The sequence below is a fragment of the Candoia aspera genome, chromosome 2 (assembly GCF_035149785.1).
Source record: "Candoia aspera isolate rCanAsp1 chromosome 2, rCanAsp1.hap2, whole genome shotgun sequence".
NCBI lineage: Eukaryota > Metazoa > Chordata > Lepidosauria > Squamata > Boidae > Candoia > Candoia aspera.
Window position 1 is genome coordinate 73,381,944 of NC_086154.1, and position 20,857 is coordinate 73,402,800.

General features: G+C 40.5%; 1 protein-coding gene across 3 annotated transcripts in view; it reads left to right on the top strand.

Annotated features, from left to right (window-relative positions):
* The first annotated feature begins 16,907 nt into the window (after positions 1 to 16,907).
* The window catches only part of FLT4 (fms related receptor tyrosine kinase 4), a 104,201-nt gene continuing 100,251 nt past the window's right edge, over positions 16,908 to 20,857 (top strand). Inside the window, exon 1 of one of the 3 annotated variants that reach the window (XM_063292217.1) lies at positions 16,908 to 17,260. In XM_063292217.1, the coding sequence (XP_063148287.1) occupies positions 17,146 to 17,260 (115 nt within the window). In that variant the 5' untranslated portion in view covers positions 16,908 to 17,145. The remainder of the gene's footprint in view (positions 17,261 to 20,857) is intronic. The other 2 variants (XM_063292216.1, XM_063292218.1) reach the window with 2 other exon arrangements.

Below are 20,857 nucleotides of genomic sequence, written 5' to 3' on the forward strand. Positions count from 1 at the left end.
ACCGAAATCAGATTGACTACATCCTTTGCAGCCAAAGATGGCGGACATCTATACAGTAGGTAAAAAAAAGACCTGGAGCTGACTGTAGTTACGATCACGAACTTCTTCTTGCACAATTTAGGATCAGACTAAAGAGATTAGGGAAGACACACAGATCAGCTAGATATGAGCTCACTAATATTCCTAAGGAATATGCAGTGGAGGTGAAGAATAGATTTAAGGGACTGGACTTAGTAGATAGGGTCCCAGAAGAACTATGGACAGAAGTTCGCAACATTGTTCAGGAGGCGGCAACAAAATACATCCCAAAGAAAGAGAAAACCAAGAAGGCAAAAGGGCTGTCTGCTGAGACACTAGAAGTAGCCCAAGAAAGAAGGAAAGCAAAAGGCAACAGCGATAGGGGGAGATATGCCCAATTAAATGCAAAATTCCAGAGGTTAGCCAGAAGAGATAAGGAATTATTTTTAAACAAGCAATGCGCAGAAGTGGAAGAAGAGAATAGAATAGGAAGGACAAGAGACCTCTTCCAGAAAATTAGAAACATTGGAGGTAAATTCCAGGCAAAAGTGGGTATGATCAAAAACAAAGATGGCAAGGACCTAACAGAAGAAGAAGAGATCAAGAAAAGGTGGCAAGAATATACGGAAAACCTGTATAGGAAGGAAAACAATATCGGGGATAGCTTTGACGGTGTGGTCAGTGAGCTAGAGCCAGACATCCTGAAGAGTGAGGTTGAATGGGCCTTAAGAAGCATTGCTAATAACAAGGCAGCAGGAGACGATGGCATCCCAGCTGAACTGTTCAAAATCTTGCAAGATGATGCTGTCAAGGTAATGCATGCTCTATGCCAGCAAATTTGGAAAACACAAGAACGGCCATCAGACTGGAAAAAATCAACTTATATCCCCACCCAAAAAAGGGGAACACTAAAGAATGTTCAAACTATCAAACAGTGGCACTCATTTCACATGCCAGTAAGGTAATGCTCAAGATCCTGCAAGGTAGACTTCAGCAATTCATGGAGCGAGCATTGCCAGATGTACAAGCTGGGTTTAGAAAAGGCAGAGGAACTAGGGACCAAATTGCCAATATCCGCTGGATAATGGAAAAAGCCAGGGAGTTTCAGAAAAACATCTATTTCTGTTTTATTGACTATTCTAAAGCCTTTGACTGTGTGGACCATAACAAATTGTGGCACATTCTTAGTGGTATGGAGATACCAAGTCATATTGTATGCCTCCTGAAGAATCTGTATAACGACCAAGCAGCAACAGTAAGAACAGACCACGGAACAACAGACTGGTTTAAGATTGGGAAAGGAGTACGGCAGGGTTGTATCCTGTCACCCTACCTATTCAACTTGTATGCAGAACACATCATGCGACATGCTGGGCTTGAGGAATCCAAGGCTGGAGTTAAAATCGCTGGAAGAAACATTAACAATCTCAGATATGCAGATGATACCACTTTGATGGCTGAAAGCGAAGAGGAACTGAGGAGCCTTATGATGAAGGTGAAAGAAGTGCAAAAGCTGGCTTGCAGCTAAACCTCAAAAAAAACCAAGTTGATGGCAACCAGCTTGATTGATAACTGGCAACTAGAGGGAGAAAATGTAGAAGCAGTGAAAGACTTTGTATTTCTAGGTGCGAAGATTACTGCAGATGCTGACTGCAGTCAGGAAATCAGAAGACGCTTAATCCTTGGGAGAAGAGCAATGACAAATCTCGATAAAATAGTTAAGAGCAGAGACATCACACTGACAACAAAGGTCCGCATAGTTAAAGCAATGGTGTTCCCCATAGTAACATATGGCTGCGAGAGCTGGACCATAAGGAAGGCTGAGAGAAGGAAGATCGATGCTTTTGAACTGTGGTGTTGGAGGAGAATTCTGAGAGTGCCTCGGACTGCCAGAAGATCAAACCAGTCCATCCTCCAGGAAATAAAGCCAGACCGCTCACTTGAGGGAATGATATTAAAGGCAAAACTGAAATACTTTGGCCACATAATGAGAAGACAGGACACCCTGGAGAAGGTGCTGATGCTAGGGAGAATGGGAGGCAAAAGGAAGAGGGGCCGACCAAGGGCAAGATGGATGGATGATATTCTAGAGGTGACGGACTCGTCCCTGGGGGAGCTGGGGGTGTTGACGACTGACAGGAAGCTCTGGCGTGGGCTGGTCCATGAAGTCACGAAGAGTCGGAAGCGACTAAACGAATAAACAACAACAACATTTGTTTTGCAATTTGATCTTCATTTATTCTCTATGACCAAACCATACATCTTTCATATCATTCACTCACTTATGTATTAATTCACTACCCATTTATTGCTGATTCCATCTCCTCTTGTTTTTCCACACTAACGTCTTATGTGCCTTCTTAAGTACAGTTACCTCATTCTTTAGTTCTGCATCTTGTTCTTCATCTTCTTTCATGAGGTCCACGTTCCATTCATTCTGTTGAGAAATAGACTCCTTTTTCATACACTGCAGTCACCGCAACTGAAATGAGAAAAAAAGCAGCTTCTACCAGGCTGAAGAATCTGGCTATATAGGCAGAAATCATGCAGAGTTTAATTCTGGTTTTCTTTCTCCTGCCTTTATATCACAAAGAACTAGTAGTCATACTTTTCTCAGGCTTATCTATTATGGCCTATCTATTAGTAGTGTTTTCATAACCGACTTCTCTATCCACAGTCTTTCCACTTCCCACCTTGCTAACTTTAACACTGACAAACTGATAAGGTAGAAACTCAGTTATCGGCCTTAGTTACACCCACCCCATGTACAGCATTCCCTGCTAACAGTAAAGACATTACCAGTCAATTTTGGCCAACATGCCACAAAATATGCCATAAAAGCCTAGACAGAATAGCTAACACTATACTATGCAGGCTAGTATTTCTAATCTAAACAATCTATCACAGAACCATACACTGTTTCCCTCATCTCTCCTGATGGAGCTAAATGCAGTATAATGAAGCACACCCGGGTTGTCCCATTCAAGACATCCCTACGTTAATTTTCCTTAATTTCCTTTAATTTCCTTTCACATAAACTGGACTTAAGTCCAGACTAACATGACGTATTTAATCATATCATTATCTATCTCCAGCCATAGCCTTCCATCAATCAAGATATAATAGGGTTTAATCATTTTTTTTAAGCTAGGTACTGTACAAAAACTGACAACAAAGGCCCGCATAGTTAAAGCAATGGTGTTCCCTGTAGTAACATATGGCTGCGAGAGCTGGACCATAAGGAAGGCTGAGCGAAGGAAGATCGATGCTTTTGAACTGTGGTGTTGGAGGAAAATTCTGAGAGTGCCTTGGACTGCAAGAAGATCAAACCAGTCCATCCTCCAGGAAATAAAGCCAGACTGCTCACTTGAGGGAATGATATTAAAGGCAAAACTGAAATACTTTGGCCACATAATGAGAAGACAGGACACCCTGGAGAAGATGCTGATGCTAGGGAGAGTGGAAGGCAAAAGGAAGAGGGGCCGACCAAGGGCAAGATGGATGGATGATATTCTAGAGGTGACGGACTCGTCCCTGGGGGAGCTGGGGATGTTGACGACCGACAGGAAGCTCTGGCGTGGGCTGGTCCATGAAGTCACGAAGAGTCGGAAGCGACTAAACGAATAAACAACAAACTGTACAAAAATGCTTTGCTTCATTAAGGAAACTCTTTTCCTTAATGAAATAATTTAGCAAATGATTCTATTTTGCTAAAAATATACTAAATATTTTTCTTATTTAATGATACAACTCGTACAATCTTTTAAATAATTGATTACTCAATTTGAGCAGTTGTTCCTTCTCTCTGCCTTGTTTTTCCAAATCAGCTACTTCAGGCCCTCTGAAGGACATACTCAGATGTCTAAATCTGAAGAGACAGCAAGAAGCCATATATATAGCATATGATATTGTATAACAATGAGCAGTTCCTGTTATTCTACTTTAATCGTTTATTTGTGATGGAAGGTTCTCCTGCTGTCAGCTTACGTGTGTAAATAATGTCACATTTCACTTCCTACCATTAGGTGACAGTGTGGTAATGGCTGGGCACAAGGACTTTGCTGCTATTCTGCATGGTGTGCCCCTTAATAGAACACAGTGCCAGACGACCAACCAGGTCATGACTTATCCTGTCTCTGTTCTCAGGTAGCATACAAATCTCTCCCCACCACACCATTACTGCTGAGTATCAACTGTTCCTCACTCCCAAGGTAAATATGCAGAGCTGAAGCCAAGGTCTCATGATTCCCACCATTTCCTTTCCACTACAATCACCGTTCTTCCAAATGGAACATCACTGTTTCCTTCTGTGTTTAATATCTTTCAATGCCATTTCTCTATTCCTGTTACTCAAACAATAAACATACTTGTAAGAAGGCTCCATTATTTTCACCCCTTAGCAATGGATTAAGTCACAGAACATCATCAGTCAAGTTCCATAAAAAATGAAATATATGGCTCCTGTTTAACACAACAAGCTATCAAGAGTCAAATTGACTGTGGCAGGATACAAATGAAATACATACTTACATACCCACATATCTATTGTCTTCAATATCTAAATGAGGCTAGGTGATTTAATTAGGGTTACCAGATCTGGGCTGCAAAAATCCAGGCAACAACTAGTTGGCAGGAAGGAGGCACAATAAACTCTTCACTTGTGAACACAAACATTATTTTTCATGAAGAACAGATTAATTGTTAAATAAGACCACAAATGAAATGAACTTTTCCACTCTGGACAATAAAATCTGCTGCAATAGGACTTAAAGAATCTTGACACTACTGAACCTTCCATGAGTAAGTGTACAGTTTGGGACTCTCAAACACAGAGCCCTGCAACGATCTGCACAAGACTTTGTCAGAACCAAAGATGCTGCCCACCAAGGCCAGGGATATGAACACAGCTGAAGACTTGTATGCTGGCGGATGGAGACCGTCCACAGGTTCTTCCAGCCAGGCCACACTATCAGTACTCTGAGACCTCTTGTGTCTGCTTGCTGTCAGGCACCTTGGCAGGCATTGCTTCAAAGGTGGTGCTAGGCTTGGCCAGGGAAGACAGGCCAGGAGGCTGGGGTTGCACAAGGGAAGGAAGGAGGAGGTGGCTGGGAGGAAAAGGGCCAGGTCTGGCTGTCCTGCTGCAAAGGGCTCTCTGATGGGCAAGGAATGGGAACAACAGAAAGCACGCAAGGACTCTCTGCTAAGCAAGGAGAGAGAAAAGAAGGAGAAAAAGAGAGGAGAGAAAAGTCTTTCTTCTCATAAGGAGAGAGGAGAAAAAGAAAAGCACAATTTGGGCAGCTCTCAGTGGGATGGTTGCCTGGATTATATCATCCTAGATATAATCCTGAGATAAATATTATAAATCAACCCAAGTCGTAAATCCAAGTGTTGATGTTCTAGTTAATGAAAAATGCTGTCAGCTAAGTGGCCAAAATAAAATGTGAGTTTTGCAGTTCTATTTCATAAGCAGCTGATGCTCAGTAAAGATTTCTTTCCATAATGAGTTTATGTTTGATGGCACCTTGTTTTCTTTATTTTTGACTCAATGGAGAGTTTTGTTTCCATGTATGACAAGGCTTCAGTATTGCAGTGACCAGGCTAATGAACAAGTCTTTGTGTGACACTTGTGATGATTTGAGTTGGAGAACCCTGATTCCATTCACACTGCTGTTAAGGTGACAATGCACAACACACCAACCCACATCAAGTTATCCTGATCCAGGATAACTACCAGCCAGTATTCTTGACCAGAAAAGATTTTTTTATTGGTGAATTTAACAAACAGAAACAATACAATTAAAAAGCATGTGAGAGTACAGATGCATACGTAAAAATGTGAATGAAAACTTTTTGAAAAGGGGAAAAGAAGAAAGATCCATGTAAAGTAGTTCAGTCCTTTGACATGCTTTTAAATCTAGACCATCTAGAAACAGACTGCTCCATCTTCTCATTTCTACAATATAAAGATATTTCAAAAATTGACCAAAAAACACATCTCTTGAATCCACTCTTAAGGATCTAGTGATTGCTTTCTTTCCACCTGCTTAGGACCAGCAGTATCCACAGGCATATATCACTTTCATCACAATGACAAAAGTGGCACTGCAATGTTCCAACAAATGATCCAACCCTTTGGGGCATTTGTGCAGTGTTGTGACACATACAGAACATGGGCAGAGCTTGTGCCATGACAGTGCAACACTGCTAAAATCAGTCTGATCTCCATTGTCTCTCCCCCCGCCCCCACACTACTAGGATGATTCTCTCAGCTGAGCCTCAAGATCAATAAAACCAGAGTTCTTCACCAAATGTCAAATTCCATGTTTTTGGAATGCAGTTCAACATCACACCTACATCTTTGATAACTATGTTTTTCTCCAGTCATCTTAACATATATAATAACTTGAGATCCTAACTTGTACAGAATAGAATGAGTTTACTTAGGGTAAGATGAGTTTCGTTGCCCTTCGACATATTGGTCAAAACTGATGGTGTTGTCCTTATCCTTACCAAGGTATGCTGCAGGTAGCATGGGTATGACTATTACTGGTAACCTAGTCTATACCTTCTCTACCTTACCAACAAATTATATGAAAGCCTAGACTGATTAAAGTCATGATGGATAGTGAAGGTCAGTCTCTATGGGTCCATCTGGTAAAGACCATGGCATATAGAAGAGGGTGCTTTGGAATCTAAGAGGAGTAAATATTGGGGTTTTATGATTATGTATTTTTATTTTGTTTTGTGTATTGTTGTTTACCACCCAGAGTCCTCCAGGATCTGAGTGGCTTCTAAGCATGGTAAAATAAATAAATAGGTAAAAAACATGAATAATAAATGGAATTGTGAACTAAGAATAGTGTTTATGCTCTGTGTCTGTGAAACAAATAGAAAGGGGACGGCTGAAAGATAACTGAAGCCATACTTTGATGATAGTTGCATGTTACATTCAAGTGAATGGTGATAACAGCTGAAAAGATTAGTTTGGGGGAAACTGTGCAATATTTTGAATGAACACCATCCATGGGAAAAATTATTCTTCTAGATGATGTGAATGGAAGATGTGAGGGCACAGAAAAGGTTATTGGACCACAGAGAGACCCAAAGATGAATGGGGATGCTGATTGATGAGTATCTGCTTAAAAAAAGGTCTGCTTGTTTTGAATATATAGTTTAAGCATAAGTCTATTCCTATGAACACATGGCAAAAGAATGAAAATAAATCTAAAAGTACAAATGAACTTATTGTTTATGAAGAAAGGTGTTTATGGTGTTTATTGACTGACAGAATTAGTGAAGGACAAAGGGTGATGAGAGGTGCTGCATATGGAATAGACCGTTTTCAAGGTTTGGGGAAAATAGTCACATGGAAGAAAAAAGCAAAAGAAAAAAGGGTGAAAGTGGAACTGCAGAAAGCAAAGATAGGAATCCTGTATGAAAAGGAATACTTGGTGGAAAGAACCTGTGGATAAGGGGGAAAATAGACATAAGGAAGATGGCTGCAAAAATTAGGATGGCATATATAGGGAGGAAAAGATGGTTGCAAAAATGTAATTAAAGAGGCCAAGGAACTGTTAAGATTAAGAGAGGCAAAGAAATTGCAGACTAATTTTGATAGCAACAAAACATGAAGGAGATTAAACAAGGAGCTTCCAGGAGAGTGAATGAATGGAATTAAAAATAAAAGTGATGAAATAATTTGGGGTTCCAGAGAATGCTGGAAGAAGTGTTTTAGAAATTTGTATAGGAATGATAATTATACATCAAACAGTGGAACAGATGGTATAAATGTTAGTGTTTAACAAAGTATCAGTGAGAAGGAAGTTATTAATGCTCTGGTGCTGAATGAAGGTCGACTAAATGCAAAAGCAAGGGACCAGTGGAAAAGGAGAGCACTGAGGAGATTTGGTCATACAAAGAAAACATACTAAGACTGAATGGCAAAAGAAATATTTATCAAGGAAGAGTGAATGGATTGGGAGGAAGGAGAAGATTGAGAAAAGAAAGTTGTGGCCAGGTGGTGTTGATGAGATTCCTTCAAAAGGGAGAGTGAGAAGTTCAAAGAACAAAAAGCACTTATAAATCTGTATGGACTTGGTAGAAACAAGGATTGCTTATTCTCAAAATAAATAGCATAAAGAGAATGCATACAGTATATACTGTATGTTATATCTTTATACTGTATATGTATCCCTTTGGCTGAGAACTACTGTTCCTTCAGTTGCTGGTTAAAAGAACACATTTCACATGTTTTACTGGACTGACAGGTTTCATATCTGATGGATTTACACTCAGCTTGATGATTATAAGCAGCTGTACTTTCCGTCTCTCTCATATCTTCCTACTTTAGTTTCATCCAGCTATTCAAGGCCTTCTTTTCCTGGTATTATACCTTTTCTTTACTTCTGCCATTTATGTATTTTAAAAAATGAACAATTACTTGCAGTTTTGTACAACTGTTCCTTCCTTCCTTCTTCTCAAGCATTTATGTGGCTTTACACAAAATTGTTCTAAGTGAACTTTATACCTGGACAACTTTAAGATGCAGGGATTTTCAGATCCCAGAATTCCCCAGAATTCAACTCCCAGAATTCCCCAGCCATGTCTGTTGTTGAGAATTTGGGGAATTGAGTCTACACAACTGAAAGTTGTGGGAAAGCCTGACTTAGAGGAATCCTTCTGTGTCTCTTGATGACTCACATCAGATCAGATGACCTACCTAGCCTAATATTGTCTGGTAGGAGTCATGATTGTACATTGTTTAATGTGTGACAAATGGCTAGCAAGCAATATTGTAATGAAATATTGTAGTCTTTTTCTCTACAAAGTTAGAAAGATATATAGAATAGAGACACTCTTTTAGATGGCGCATTTTGAGACAGAGCAGCTGGACAGTAATATCCTTTCCTCTGCACAATCAGTGTTGCTTCCTGGAGTGGCTGTTTTAATGCAAAGAACATTTCCAGAGACAAATGGTAATCCCATTAAAGTCCTTTCATGATTCTTTAAGGCCACCCTCTGCTCTTTCAAGACTGCAGAATTCCACTGACAACTGGATCAGTACAACCAGATCCCTTCTTCAGATGCAGCATCATAACCCATACTATGACCGATGAGGACATGCATTTCCATGCCTGGGGAGATTTGCTTGACTAAGGACTTAGAAAAGGAAAGAATAGGGGGAAAAGTCCCTTTAAACTGGGAGAATGGAAAACATCAGTGTTTAAAGGGGGAAATAATGGACTAAAAATATTTCAGACACATAGTTCTGATTCTACGGTAAGTACTGTCATGGATGACAGATTACAATTTAACAGCAGATAGCTCCTGGAGAACTTTGATGCCATCGGAGAACATGCCATTAGAAGCAACTGAGTATAAAGTATAGCCTTCTATCAGTTGATAACTACTGCAAATACTATGCACAGTTTTTAAAAAATGATATAAACTGGTGAAATACAAAGTATTGTACATTTGCCACACTAGGAAGTTTTCAACCCAGAAAATGAAGCAGAGTACCATGGAGTTATGGTTTCTTTGTTTTAAACAGATTTTAAGAAGCAAACTGAGATATTGTTTTCATATTCTGGACTGTACTAGATCTGGAGGACACACAATTAAATTAACATGACACAGCTTTTAAATGATGAACAGGAAATATTTTTCATATTGTGCACTGTTATTCTTTATAACTGAGTTATAAATTCTTTGAAGACAGGAATTCTAATAATTTTAAAACAAAGATCATTGAAGCATAGACCCTTTCAGTAAGGCTAACCTCTTCATACTGAAACTGATCAATGGTTAAGTTTTTTGTTATTCCCCCATTATTATACAATTGTAAAAAGGAGAAAAATGGGGAGGGTGAGAGACTGAGCTACTTTCTCACCGAGTATCTGTACCAAAGTATATAGAGAAAGGTAAATCTGTTGTTGATTACAGTGGCAATGGGTGCACCTTTGGAAGACCTAAAGGGTCAGGTTGTGGACAGATCATTCTGGATAAGATCTACGTGTTGCTAAGTCAACACTGACTTGATGGCATGTTTTAAGTGAAATTTGTCCTTAGGTCAATTAAGCAAAATAGAAAATGCAGAGAAATCTGATAAAACAGTTTTATCAGTTTACCCCAAACTGGTGAATTGGCCCTTTAGAAGTTTTGGACTACAACTCTAGTCCAATAGATCTGGAAGAAACTGATGGAGGAAAGGAGAGAAAGATGTTGAATATTTAATTAAAGTGGAACCAAGCTGTATTTACTATTAGTAATTCCTCACTCTTAACCAATCCCTCATCCCTGTCCAGAGCAAAGCAAAAGGACTTTCTACAGCTATTTGTCTTCCAGAAAAAGTACTTTAAGGGTTTGGCAACACAAAGAGGTGAAAACTCAAGTTCAAGTAGAAATAATTAGCCATTTCAATCCATCACTGTCTGAGCTAAATGAATCACAAAGGGGAGAACACTCAGTCAAATGCCCAAGATGGCTAAATTGGTTGTTCAGCCACCCTATCAACTATGGCAGAGGGTAAAACTGCCAAACAATCAGTCTCTTATGGGAGAGACTAAGTCTATCTTACTTGGAAGCTAAGCTTGGGTCAAGTTGTGCTAATAGAATGCTGAATGATCACTAGTTGTTCTGTTTTGACTGACTGACTGATGGAAGGAATCTGAGTTGGAAAAGGATTATCAGTAAACTGAAACGATCAGTACTTGAATATTTAAACCAACTATCCTTGGCCCGGAGTCTTTCTGATGTATTGAATTAGAATAGCCATCACTGCAAGCCATCATAGTCTTTGAGCACATTAGCTAGGAAATGCAGCAGTATGGAATCTAAAACCTCTGGAGAGCACCAGATTTGAGAAGGATAATTCTATTGCACCGTCCATTTAATTTTAGATACACACACAAAATATACTTGTTTTGACAAGCTTTTAGGGTTTAACTATTCCATTTGGGCATGCTGACAGACTTGGGAAGGGGTAATATAATTCCTATAACCAGGGTCTTTTTATTATCAAAATGTTTACAAAATGAAGATGTTAAATTTAAATCTGAAACTCAAGCCTTGTTAGAAAATTTTCCTATAATCTTAGATTTTACCCCTAGAAGTATTTTCTGCCTTACAAGTAACATTTGTATGACCTTATCCTATAATTTATTCTGCCTATATCCTACAATAGAAATAGTCAACAAATTTTCTTAATTTCACATGCTAGCAAAACATTGCTTAGGATAATCCAACACAGATTAGAGCCCTGCATGGAAAAAGAGATGCCAGATGTTAAATCTAGCTTTGGAAAAGGCTGAGGAACACAAGACATTATTGCTGATGCATGCTGGATAAGTGAGAAAGCAAAGATACCAAAAAGAAGTCAGTATGTGCTTCATTGATTATAGAAAAGCCTTCTATTGTGTCAATCATATCAAGCCATGGAAAGTGCTTAGAAAAATGGGAATCCCAGAACATCTCATTGTCCTCATGAGAAAGTTATATACAAGTGAGGAAACCACAGTCCTGGGGACAGAACATGGAGAAACAGACTGGCTCCAGATTGATGAAGGAGTGCAACAAGGCTGCATACTCTCCCCTTATTTATTCAACCTATATGCAGAATATACATTAAGGGAAGCTGGATTGAAAGAAGATGAGTCTGCTTTTAATATTGGAGGAAAAAACTTCAATAGTCTGCGCTTTGTTGATGACGCTACCCTGATAGCCAAAAATGCAAAGTATCTGCAAGCCCTAGTACTAAAAGGCAAAGAGCACAGTGAAAAACTGGGACTAAAATTAAATATAAAGACCAAACTAATGAGAACAGGTACAACCAGCTTCAGAATTGACAGTGAAGATATCAAGGTGGTGGATAGCTGCTGCCTTTTAGGATTAACCATCAACAGTAAAGGAACAAGCAGTCAAGAAATATGTCACAGACTAGCACTTGGTAGAGCAGCCATGAAGGCCTTGGATAAGATATTCAAATGCCATGATGTGTCTATACCTACACAGATCAGAATTGTGCAAGCCACGGTATTCCTTATGAACTTTGGTGTTGGAGAAGACTCCTGAGAATACTGTGGACAGCCAAGAAATGATTGTTATGGAGAAAATATATTTATGTGCTCACTAGGAGTCAAAAATGACTTCATGGCACATAATCAATCAGTCAGTCAATTGCAAACTGATGTTCTCATACCATTTCCCTTTATGATAGCTTGGGGAAACAGTTTCAGAGTAAAGAAAGTTGAGTAGCTTCTTCAGAAGCTCAAGGGTGTGACCGACAGATAATTTCACCTAGCATCACAAACCTTAAGAATCTGGTATTGTTCTAGCACATGGTTCTAGAGTAAGTGGTAAGTACAGAGTAACAGGTATTACACTTAACAAGACTCAGAAACTCAACCATACTTCTTTTGGAAAATTGAAATGATGGATATAAATTCTAAACCTTAAATAATACAGCTTCAGGACAGGAAAGGGTATTTTTTTTAAAAACAGCAGCAGATGCAATGCTGTATTAAAAATGACAGAGAACAAAGTTTGTACAACTTCATTCATCAAAGCTAGGAAATATCTAATTACAGTTTTATAAACATCTAGTCAGATACCCTGCATGAAATTCATTTGGGGTTTAGTGCCAGGCAAGTGAGTATAAAATTGTCACCTTAATTATTCTTAACTCCTATCAGAAAATTACTAACAGTCTTAAACAATTAAGACTGTATAATTTTTGGTGAGAATAAAGCAATAACTGAATGACAAATATAATTATTTTATCTACATTTAGATGTTGTATTTATATGTTTTGTCATGAATGCTTCCTCTAAGGCAATAGTTGCTAAACATTTTTATTGCAGCCCAAATAATTGGACATAATTTTAATTGAACAAAAATATTTAAATTTCTTAATTGACTCAATCAATTATGTAAATTATGGTTATACTAAATTACATGGTATGTACAGTTTTTTAGAATTAAGTATCAGAATTTTGCTTCAGAATCTCAAAACTTTCCTGTAATATCCATTCTTTCTTTGCAATTTGGTTTTAGAAACAGGACTTTATTTATTTGTTTGTTTATTTATCAGATTTCTCCCCGCCCATCTTGTACCCAACAACTCTGGGTGGCTTACAGATAATATAATAACAATCAATAGAAACAGTACAATATAAAATCAGTACAATATAAATATACATAAATAGCAATAAAAATATAAAAATACCGGATATAAAATGTAAAAAGATGGCAATAGTTTTGTACTTGGCACAATCACAGCACTATTTTGAATCTGTATATTCAAAATAGTTTGGAAAGGAAATTGAGTACACACCATTGGAAACATTGAGCACACGTTTGCATAAACATGCAAAATTGCATTTTTTTCCTAGCACAACCCATCCTCCTAATTTACCCAACTATGCTCAACTCATGCTAGGAAAGTTACTCTTTGTTATGAAAAGGCTGATGCTCAGATTGCCTAGGCCTTGAACTAACTTTTATCTTGAAATTATGTAATGTTGTATCCATTCAAAGTTCTCCCTTTACAAATGAATAAATTAACACTGTTTGCATATTGCTGTTTGGTTTTTAATGTTTACTTGTTTTTTTCCTCCCTCATTAGTGTTCCTCTACTATAACCCACTGTGCTCTTTGGCTGCTAGTTGCATCAGAAAACTTTCCTTGCTCTATTAGTCTGCATTGTGGCCACCCACAATCGGCACCCCAATTAGAAGCACTGGTGCCTTCTACAGCAGCATACATTTAAACAATAAAAGGAAGCATGTGCTACTTTGGTACACGTATTTAACAAAACTGCTAAGCAAAGCTAATGTAAGCAGCTGGTTATTTCCGAGGTGCAATAATGGTGTCTCCCGAATTACAATGGGAGGGGGGAATAAGATGTCAGGGCTATGATACAACCTCCCTATTCTTATTATTCAAATGACTTTAATACAATTGAAGTCAAAATCCAGGTAGGGCTTTCCAAATGCTACTGAACACAACTTCCAGCAGCTCTGCTGATGAAGAGAGCTGTAATTCAGCAATATTGGAAGGACCACAGTTTGCCCAGTCTCAGAACTGCAATCCTAGTCTACATTGAGCTCTGTGGGGTTTGCCTGAGAGTTGCTGGAGAAAATGATACAGTAGTTCCTTGGCCACCTCCTAAGCACTGTTCGGTGGAAAAGTCAGTGGAGCTATTTTATGCTTATCTATCCACCCCACCCCTGCTTCCTTTTTTCACCTTCCCTATTTCCCTCAAATGGTTAGGTAAACCAGATCAAAGCTGGTATAAAGCGGCAACCTAGTAGATCCCAGTCTCCCCTGTTCTGCCACTATCCTGAAACATTATTTCCAGTATTTGGATATAATAGTAACCACCTTCAGGCAGCCTTCAGCAACTGGATGGGATCCTTGGTAGGACAGCTGTAAGGATGAAAGTGTTAAATCATCCCTCACTTTAAAAAATACATCAGTTGTTACTTGAGCATTTAGCTTCACTTTGAATGTTTTCACTGTACTTTTTAAAATCAGACTATGCAGTGTTTAAATTATAACCAGTCCTGCCAAGACAGACATAAACACAAGATGCAAGACATCTAATTTAGTCTATGTATGCTTATTTATAGTTTGACACATTTCTCCAATAGGGAATCTTCTTACAAGATTCGTATGTTTATATCTAGTGAAACACTACTAATTCTAAACTTCACCAAAGCAAACTTTGTATTTACAAAGATTATCTGAAAGTGGATATTGAAACTTTAACCCATCTTATGGAAAAAATTGAAAGCATACTACTATTTTGAAGATATTCATAACAATTCCACTATCTGGGGAGCAGAGAAAAGGGACTGTGCTTTAAGTACTGTAATATGTTATATGTTATAGGATGCAGGACTATTTCTAAGATGCAAGGAAAGAGCCAGGCGTAGTAACATGTGGAAGTCAATAATGCAATTTAATTTCTGCACTGTTCTCATTTTCTGTTTTCACATAAAAGTGAAAAGTCAGCTATGGAGAATAATATGCCAGTTCCAATGTGTCTTCTTTCACCTTTTGTTCACACAAGCCAGCCTGTTTGAAGATGTTTGCACCTGCAAACATGCATTGCAGATGGTAGCCAACCACTGCTCCTCTGGGCAGAACTACTGTTTGTTCCCATACCCTTACAGACATGCATTTTCTCCCCAGAAAGAACTACAATCCATATATAGGAGGAAACATGCCTGACTGTCATGCAGAGTCTAACAGAGCCTTTAAAAAGCCAACTACTTAGAATAATTGTCTTCTCTGCAGGCCATCTACAAGAACTCATCCCAAAAGAATGCAAATACATCTAGCATTTTGTAGGCTGTCAACACCTACATAAATTAGGACTAGAGCAAAAGGCTACTGAACCTATTGCTCACTTCAGAGCAAAACAGTGACTTGAAGCAGCAACTGCACAGCAAAATATGCCAAATTATCTGGATTCTTGGCACACTTTGGGAACCTTGTTATGCAGTCCTTAATGTGGGCTTTGCTGAATAAGAAACAAAAAGGAAACAAAACAACAAAGATAGAGGAGCAAATAGCAGGTCAAGTCTTCCAGACACTGTTGTTTGCAGATGGAGAGGTTTGTCAATGATTCTCATGTACTTAAAATGTTCTCATATACAGTATGAGAAATTACATGTGCTTATATCTGTAGGTGCATCCATAGACTCATATAAATCCAAGTTTGTGTCCTTGGCAGTGTGTCCCAAAGCTCTGAATACATTGGGAGAGTGTGCGTGATCCCATCATTCTACTCATCCATATTTGTAGTTGGCAATGAACCGGAATGTGCTTATTAATATGAAATACATACCAGCATGATTTTATAGGATTTCCAAGTCAATTTGGTCAAATCCACAAATACAGGAATGCATAGCAAAGCAGTTGTGGTACTGAATGGATTTTCTCCCCTTCCTCCAAGAAGCTTAAATGGTCAACTCCAACTCCATAACATGGTTCATGACTTGCTGGAGGGTGATCAAGTGGGCCAAAAAGGTTTGAATAGAGAGATTCAGCTTGAGATCAATCCACTCCAGTCTTGCAGCAATATCACGTGGTGCAAAGGGCAAACGAACAGAGCCAAAAAGCTCATTTTATTTTTATTATTAAATGTATAGCCCTCCTTTCCACTTATACATGCACTCAAGGGCAGCTTATAACGACAATCTTGTAGTTTTCTGCTATGGTCGTTATTTACCCTTTTCTGTATTCGAGTGTTTCAGCAACAGGGAGACACTTTGAACAGGGACGATCCCCTTGTCAGGAAAACCCTGATCTGTTGAATTTAATCTTAGCGTATTTTTCCCTGCACAGGCAAGAAGCCTTTTTCTGAGGTTTTCTGGACGTCTCAGAAAGCAGCCCCGCTGCCCTTCCAACAGCAGGGCTGGGGGTGTGGGACTCTCATCTGCACCCGCTTTGGCTCTCTTGGGTGGGCGCTTCACATACCTATTTACGCCGTTCCACCTATCTGCTCCTCCCCACCCCCCAGCCACTTCGTTACCTCCGCCTCCCTCCAAGAACCTCGATTCCCCTTCACTCCTGACACGGTTCGTTTCCTCTCTCACACATCCCGTGCAACCTTGTAATCTCCCTTGAAGCATCCTCTCCCCCGCTCTCGAATGCATTCGGCTCGGCTCCGCTCCCCAGCAAGCCCCACCCCATAATCTGTGGCCGCCCCCACCCGGCCTCGCACTTTCTCCTCTTCCCCACTCGACCCTTCCGTTCGCCCACTAGACCTCCCGCGGCAGTCCATTAACACCTCCGTCCCCTCTCCCCCCACCCCCCGCCCGGCGCCCTTCCCGCCTTCTGGCTCGCTTTCCTTCCTCTCTCCTTCACTTTTGCTCCTCACACCGGCTCGGCTCCTTCCCGGGGCAGAGCCGCTGCCCGAGTTCCTCAGCGCCGGCGAAGTTGGCCGAGTCACCCGGGCAGGACTCGCTGGCAGCGGCAGCAAAGGCAGGGGAGGAAAAGGAAAGGGAAGCGGGGCCGAGCCGTCCCCCTCCTCTGAGAGCCCGTCCGCTCTGCTTGGGGCGGACTGAGCGGCGTTGCGCCGGCGGAGACTGCCCGCTTCTTCCAGCAGCTGGGTGGCTCAAGATGGGTCCGCCTCGCGCCGCCGCCTCCCCTTCCCAACGGGCCTTCGCCCCGGCGCTGGAAAAGAGACTGGGCGCGCTCTGCCTCTGCCTCTGGATCGGCGTCGTCTCGGAAGCAGGTGAGCCAGCGCAGGCGCGAAGTCGACGGAGCGCACGCTCGCGGTGGCGAGCGGCTGCGCGAGGTGGGGCGGGAAGGGACGGAGACGGGGGCGAGGTGGACGTGGTAACAGCAGGCAAGGGAGGCTGAGTTCGGATAGAAGGACCGGGGAGGGGCAGACGATTCTGCATTTCCACGTTCCTACCACCGCCGTCCAGTCAACCCTATCCGAGTCCGGCAGAGCGGAGGAGAGGCACACGCCGCCCCGACTCTTCCTCTTTAGCTCTGCCCGAGCACTTTCGCCAGGCGCCCGGCGCCACCGCTTTTCCTGCTGTCTCCCGCCCCTCGTCCTTCGCAGCATTTGCACCGGTCACCCCTCGTCAGTTATCTCTCTACCTGCAGCACCCGGCTATCATTTTACATGGGGTATCCCCATGATGTGGCTGGCCACTCGCTTTGGATTCAGACACCCACTTTGTCCTCTTTGCTGCATTCCATGCCCCATTTCTCCTGTACTTCCCCTTGCTGTTCATTTCCACCGCTCTGGGGACAACGCCTGCCAGCTGCCCGATGCTTCCAGCGAGCGTTATCTTTTTCGATGAAGTTGAACAACTATGCTTCATTCCACCAGCAGAGGGCACTCTCAGGTGCTAATCACCCCCCCCCCCCCCAGTTCAGCAGAAAAAAAGGTGACTTAGAGACGACGTCTCTTTATAACTTCTGTTACAAGGATTATTTGTCTGTCTATGATAAGTAAGAGGAACACCTGCTGGTTCTTCAGGAACTCTCTTCTGCTGAGACCCTGTTCTGATTTATCCTGTCGCTGTGTTTATGTGTATGTAATGTGTTTTTTAAGCACAGCCTAGTGTTTATGATTGCTGCTGCTCAGATTTTATTCAGTGGGTCTTCCAAATGAATGTGTTTGGACTGGAAAGGGATTGTAAGGAAGGAATCCATTCGTATTTCTTCTCCCATGGGGGTAGATGAGGTTTTTGCCTTTATTTATTATGTATATGTCATCTCTCCCTAGGATTCTGGGCTGTTCCCAATAGAATAAAAACCATAAATGACCATAAAACATAAAGATTAAAATTTATTTGGCAGCCCCTAACCTACAAGATACTTCCCCCAGGATCAGCTGCTCCCATCTATATTGCACTCTTCATACCTTGTTGTCGAAACCTCTGGTACAATTTGGGCTCCAGACAGTTGATCTCTTTTGGCCTTCCCAACTTCAATTATTGGTAATATAATTGGGTTTCATCAACCAGTGATTAGCTGTGGAATTCTCTAAAGTAGAAAAGTGTTGTGGAAATATGATTTCAGTCCAATTTCCCGAGGTGTTCACTTTTGCATCTATATTTTCGAATTTTAAAACTGGACAAAAGTAGGTGCATATTGGTGAAAATAGCAGCTGTTTCAGATCCATGTTGGAACAATCTATGCCTCCCTTGTTTCAGGTGATTGCATAATCAGTAAAGCAAAATGGTACTTGGGTCTGAATAAACGTATGCTGGGTCAAGCTCTGTAAAATGCCAGACAAACCTGAAAGTGGATAGATTGTCTGTGCAGGAATAAACAATAAAATAAAACTGTAGGCCACATTTGCTGAGATGGAGAAAATGCTTTAGTAGAAGACTGATACATGATTTGCTAGAGTTCAGCTGAGATGCCATAAAGAGCTAGAGAAACCACAGAAAAATCTTACTGCAGGAAGCTTTATATGTGGTAAGATCAATTTTTGCAGTGTAAGATCATTTTTGATAGCCTCAGCTCTAGAAGCATCATGATTGTAGGGTATTATTTATTGCTATTGTACCAAAAAGTGATATAAAACAGGATCTTTAAATGAGTGATAGCTGAAATGTCTATGGAATGCAGCACTGTGATACTATAGTATGATCGCTGCCATATGGGAATTTAATCCAAGGTGTATTATCTGGGGATGATACTGCCTTTTTTATACTGGCTTAATGTATATATCATGGGTGATATACTCTGGGTTGGAGTGATCAAGCTACAATATTAAAATACTTTTTAATGTAATGTTAGGACAAAGACTGAATCTAGATGACTTTGCCTTCATAAGTGCCAGCATTTCCTTGAGGTTGGCAGGTAATATGCAGCAAGAATAGCAAAGCTGTTGAATGCAGAGAGTATACACCCATATTCAAGTAAGATCATTTAATAATGAGGCATCAGGGTATTAGAACAGGAGTGCAAAATATGAGGCACACCTGCCTTTATTTTGTTATCTCCAGTGCATTCACCAAAACAGGGTGAGCCAAAAAATTTGGATCTATTATTGCATTTTTACAAGTTTAGGGAGGCTTAAGGGACAAAATAGGAGGGTCTACAGATGCTTAAGGCTCCCATTTCATCCATTAACATTTTCAAAAACCATTCCCGAAAGGACCCAGGCCCTGCCTACTTTTGAAATGTTACCCTCAACAGGACACGCAAAACCTGGTGTGGCCCTTGAGCTGATAGAAGTTATGCACCCAGAGTTAAATTGTAAAAATTTAGCTTGGGCTACTTACATAGGGAATAGTTTTAAATTAAACCATCATGTATTTAATAATGGTTTGGATATGCCAGGTTTAGCTGGGTTTCCATACTGGACTTAATTGTAAATCATGTTTACATACCATGCTAGTTGGGTTCTCATAACACACTATGCCAAAAACAACTAAACGACACTAAGATTTCATGCAATGTATGAACTAAGCCACTTTCTCAATATATTCTATTTCAGAGGTGGCTTGTAGTAATAAGAGAAATATGCCTTCTCTGTCGTGGTGCCTGCCTCATGGAACAGGCTCTCCCAGAGATATGGATGACCTCAACCCTATTCAGGAAAACAGAGATCTGATTTTTCCCACAGGATGGTGGGCCAGGATGGTGTAGTTGATTGATGGATGCAAATTTTATTGTGGGTGGCCTCAGCATTGTTTTTGTTTGTTTCAATTTTTTAAAAAATTATATTGTGTGTTTTATTCCACACCCAGAGTTCCTTCTGGTAGCCATCTAAGGTTGCAGAATGAATAAATGAATAAATAAAACTTAGATAATTATCTAGGCCCATTTAAATCAGGCTTTAGCCTTAGATAGTGCATCCAAACAGCTTTGGTCACCATTATTGATTACATCTGTTAGGACCAAGGGAATACTATCTTTCCAATCCTCCTGGATCTCTCTGGGTTATTTGATAGCATTGAGCAGAATGCCTTGGTAGAGCAATTTTGTGGGAATTGGGGGTTTATGCTGCAATAATTAGGTTTCTACCTTCAGGATTGCCACCAAAGATTTCTGCTTTTCCCCATGGTTTCTTGGCTATCAATCCTACAGGGTTCTCTTCTCTTTGCTCGTTAATGCCCGTATGAAACCTCTTGAAAATGTTACCTGGGGATTTGAACATAGTGTCATGCTGATGATACTCTCAGCTCCATATTTGCATTCCAGCTGAATAGTAAAGGATTTTACTACCAGCTGGTGCCAGGAGCAGTAATTAGTTGGATGAGAGTACATGTAGTGAAGCTGATTCTTGATAAGATGGTGGTGCTATGGATAGGCTGTTTTTGACGAGACTATATGCTGTACAAGAATCTTCCTTGATTCA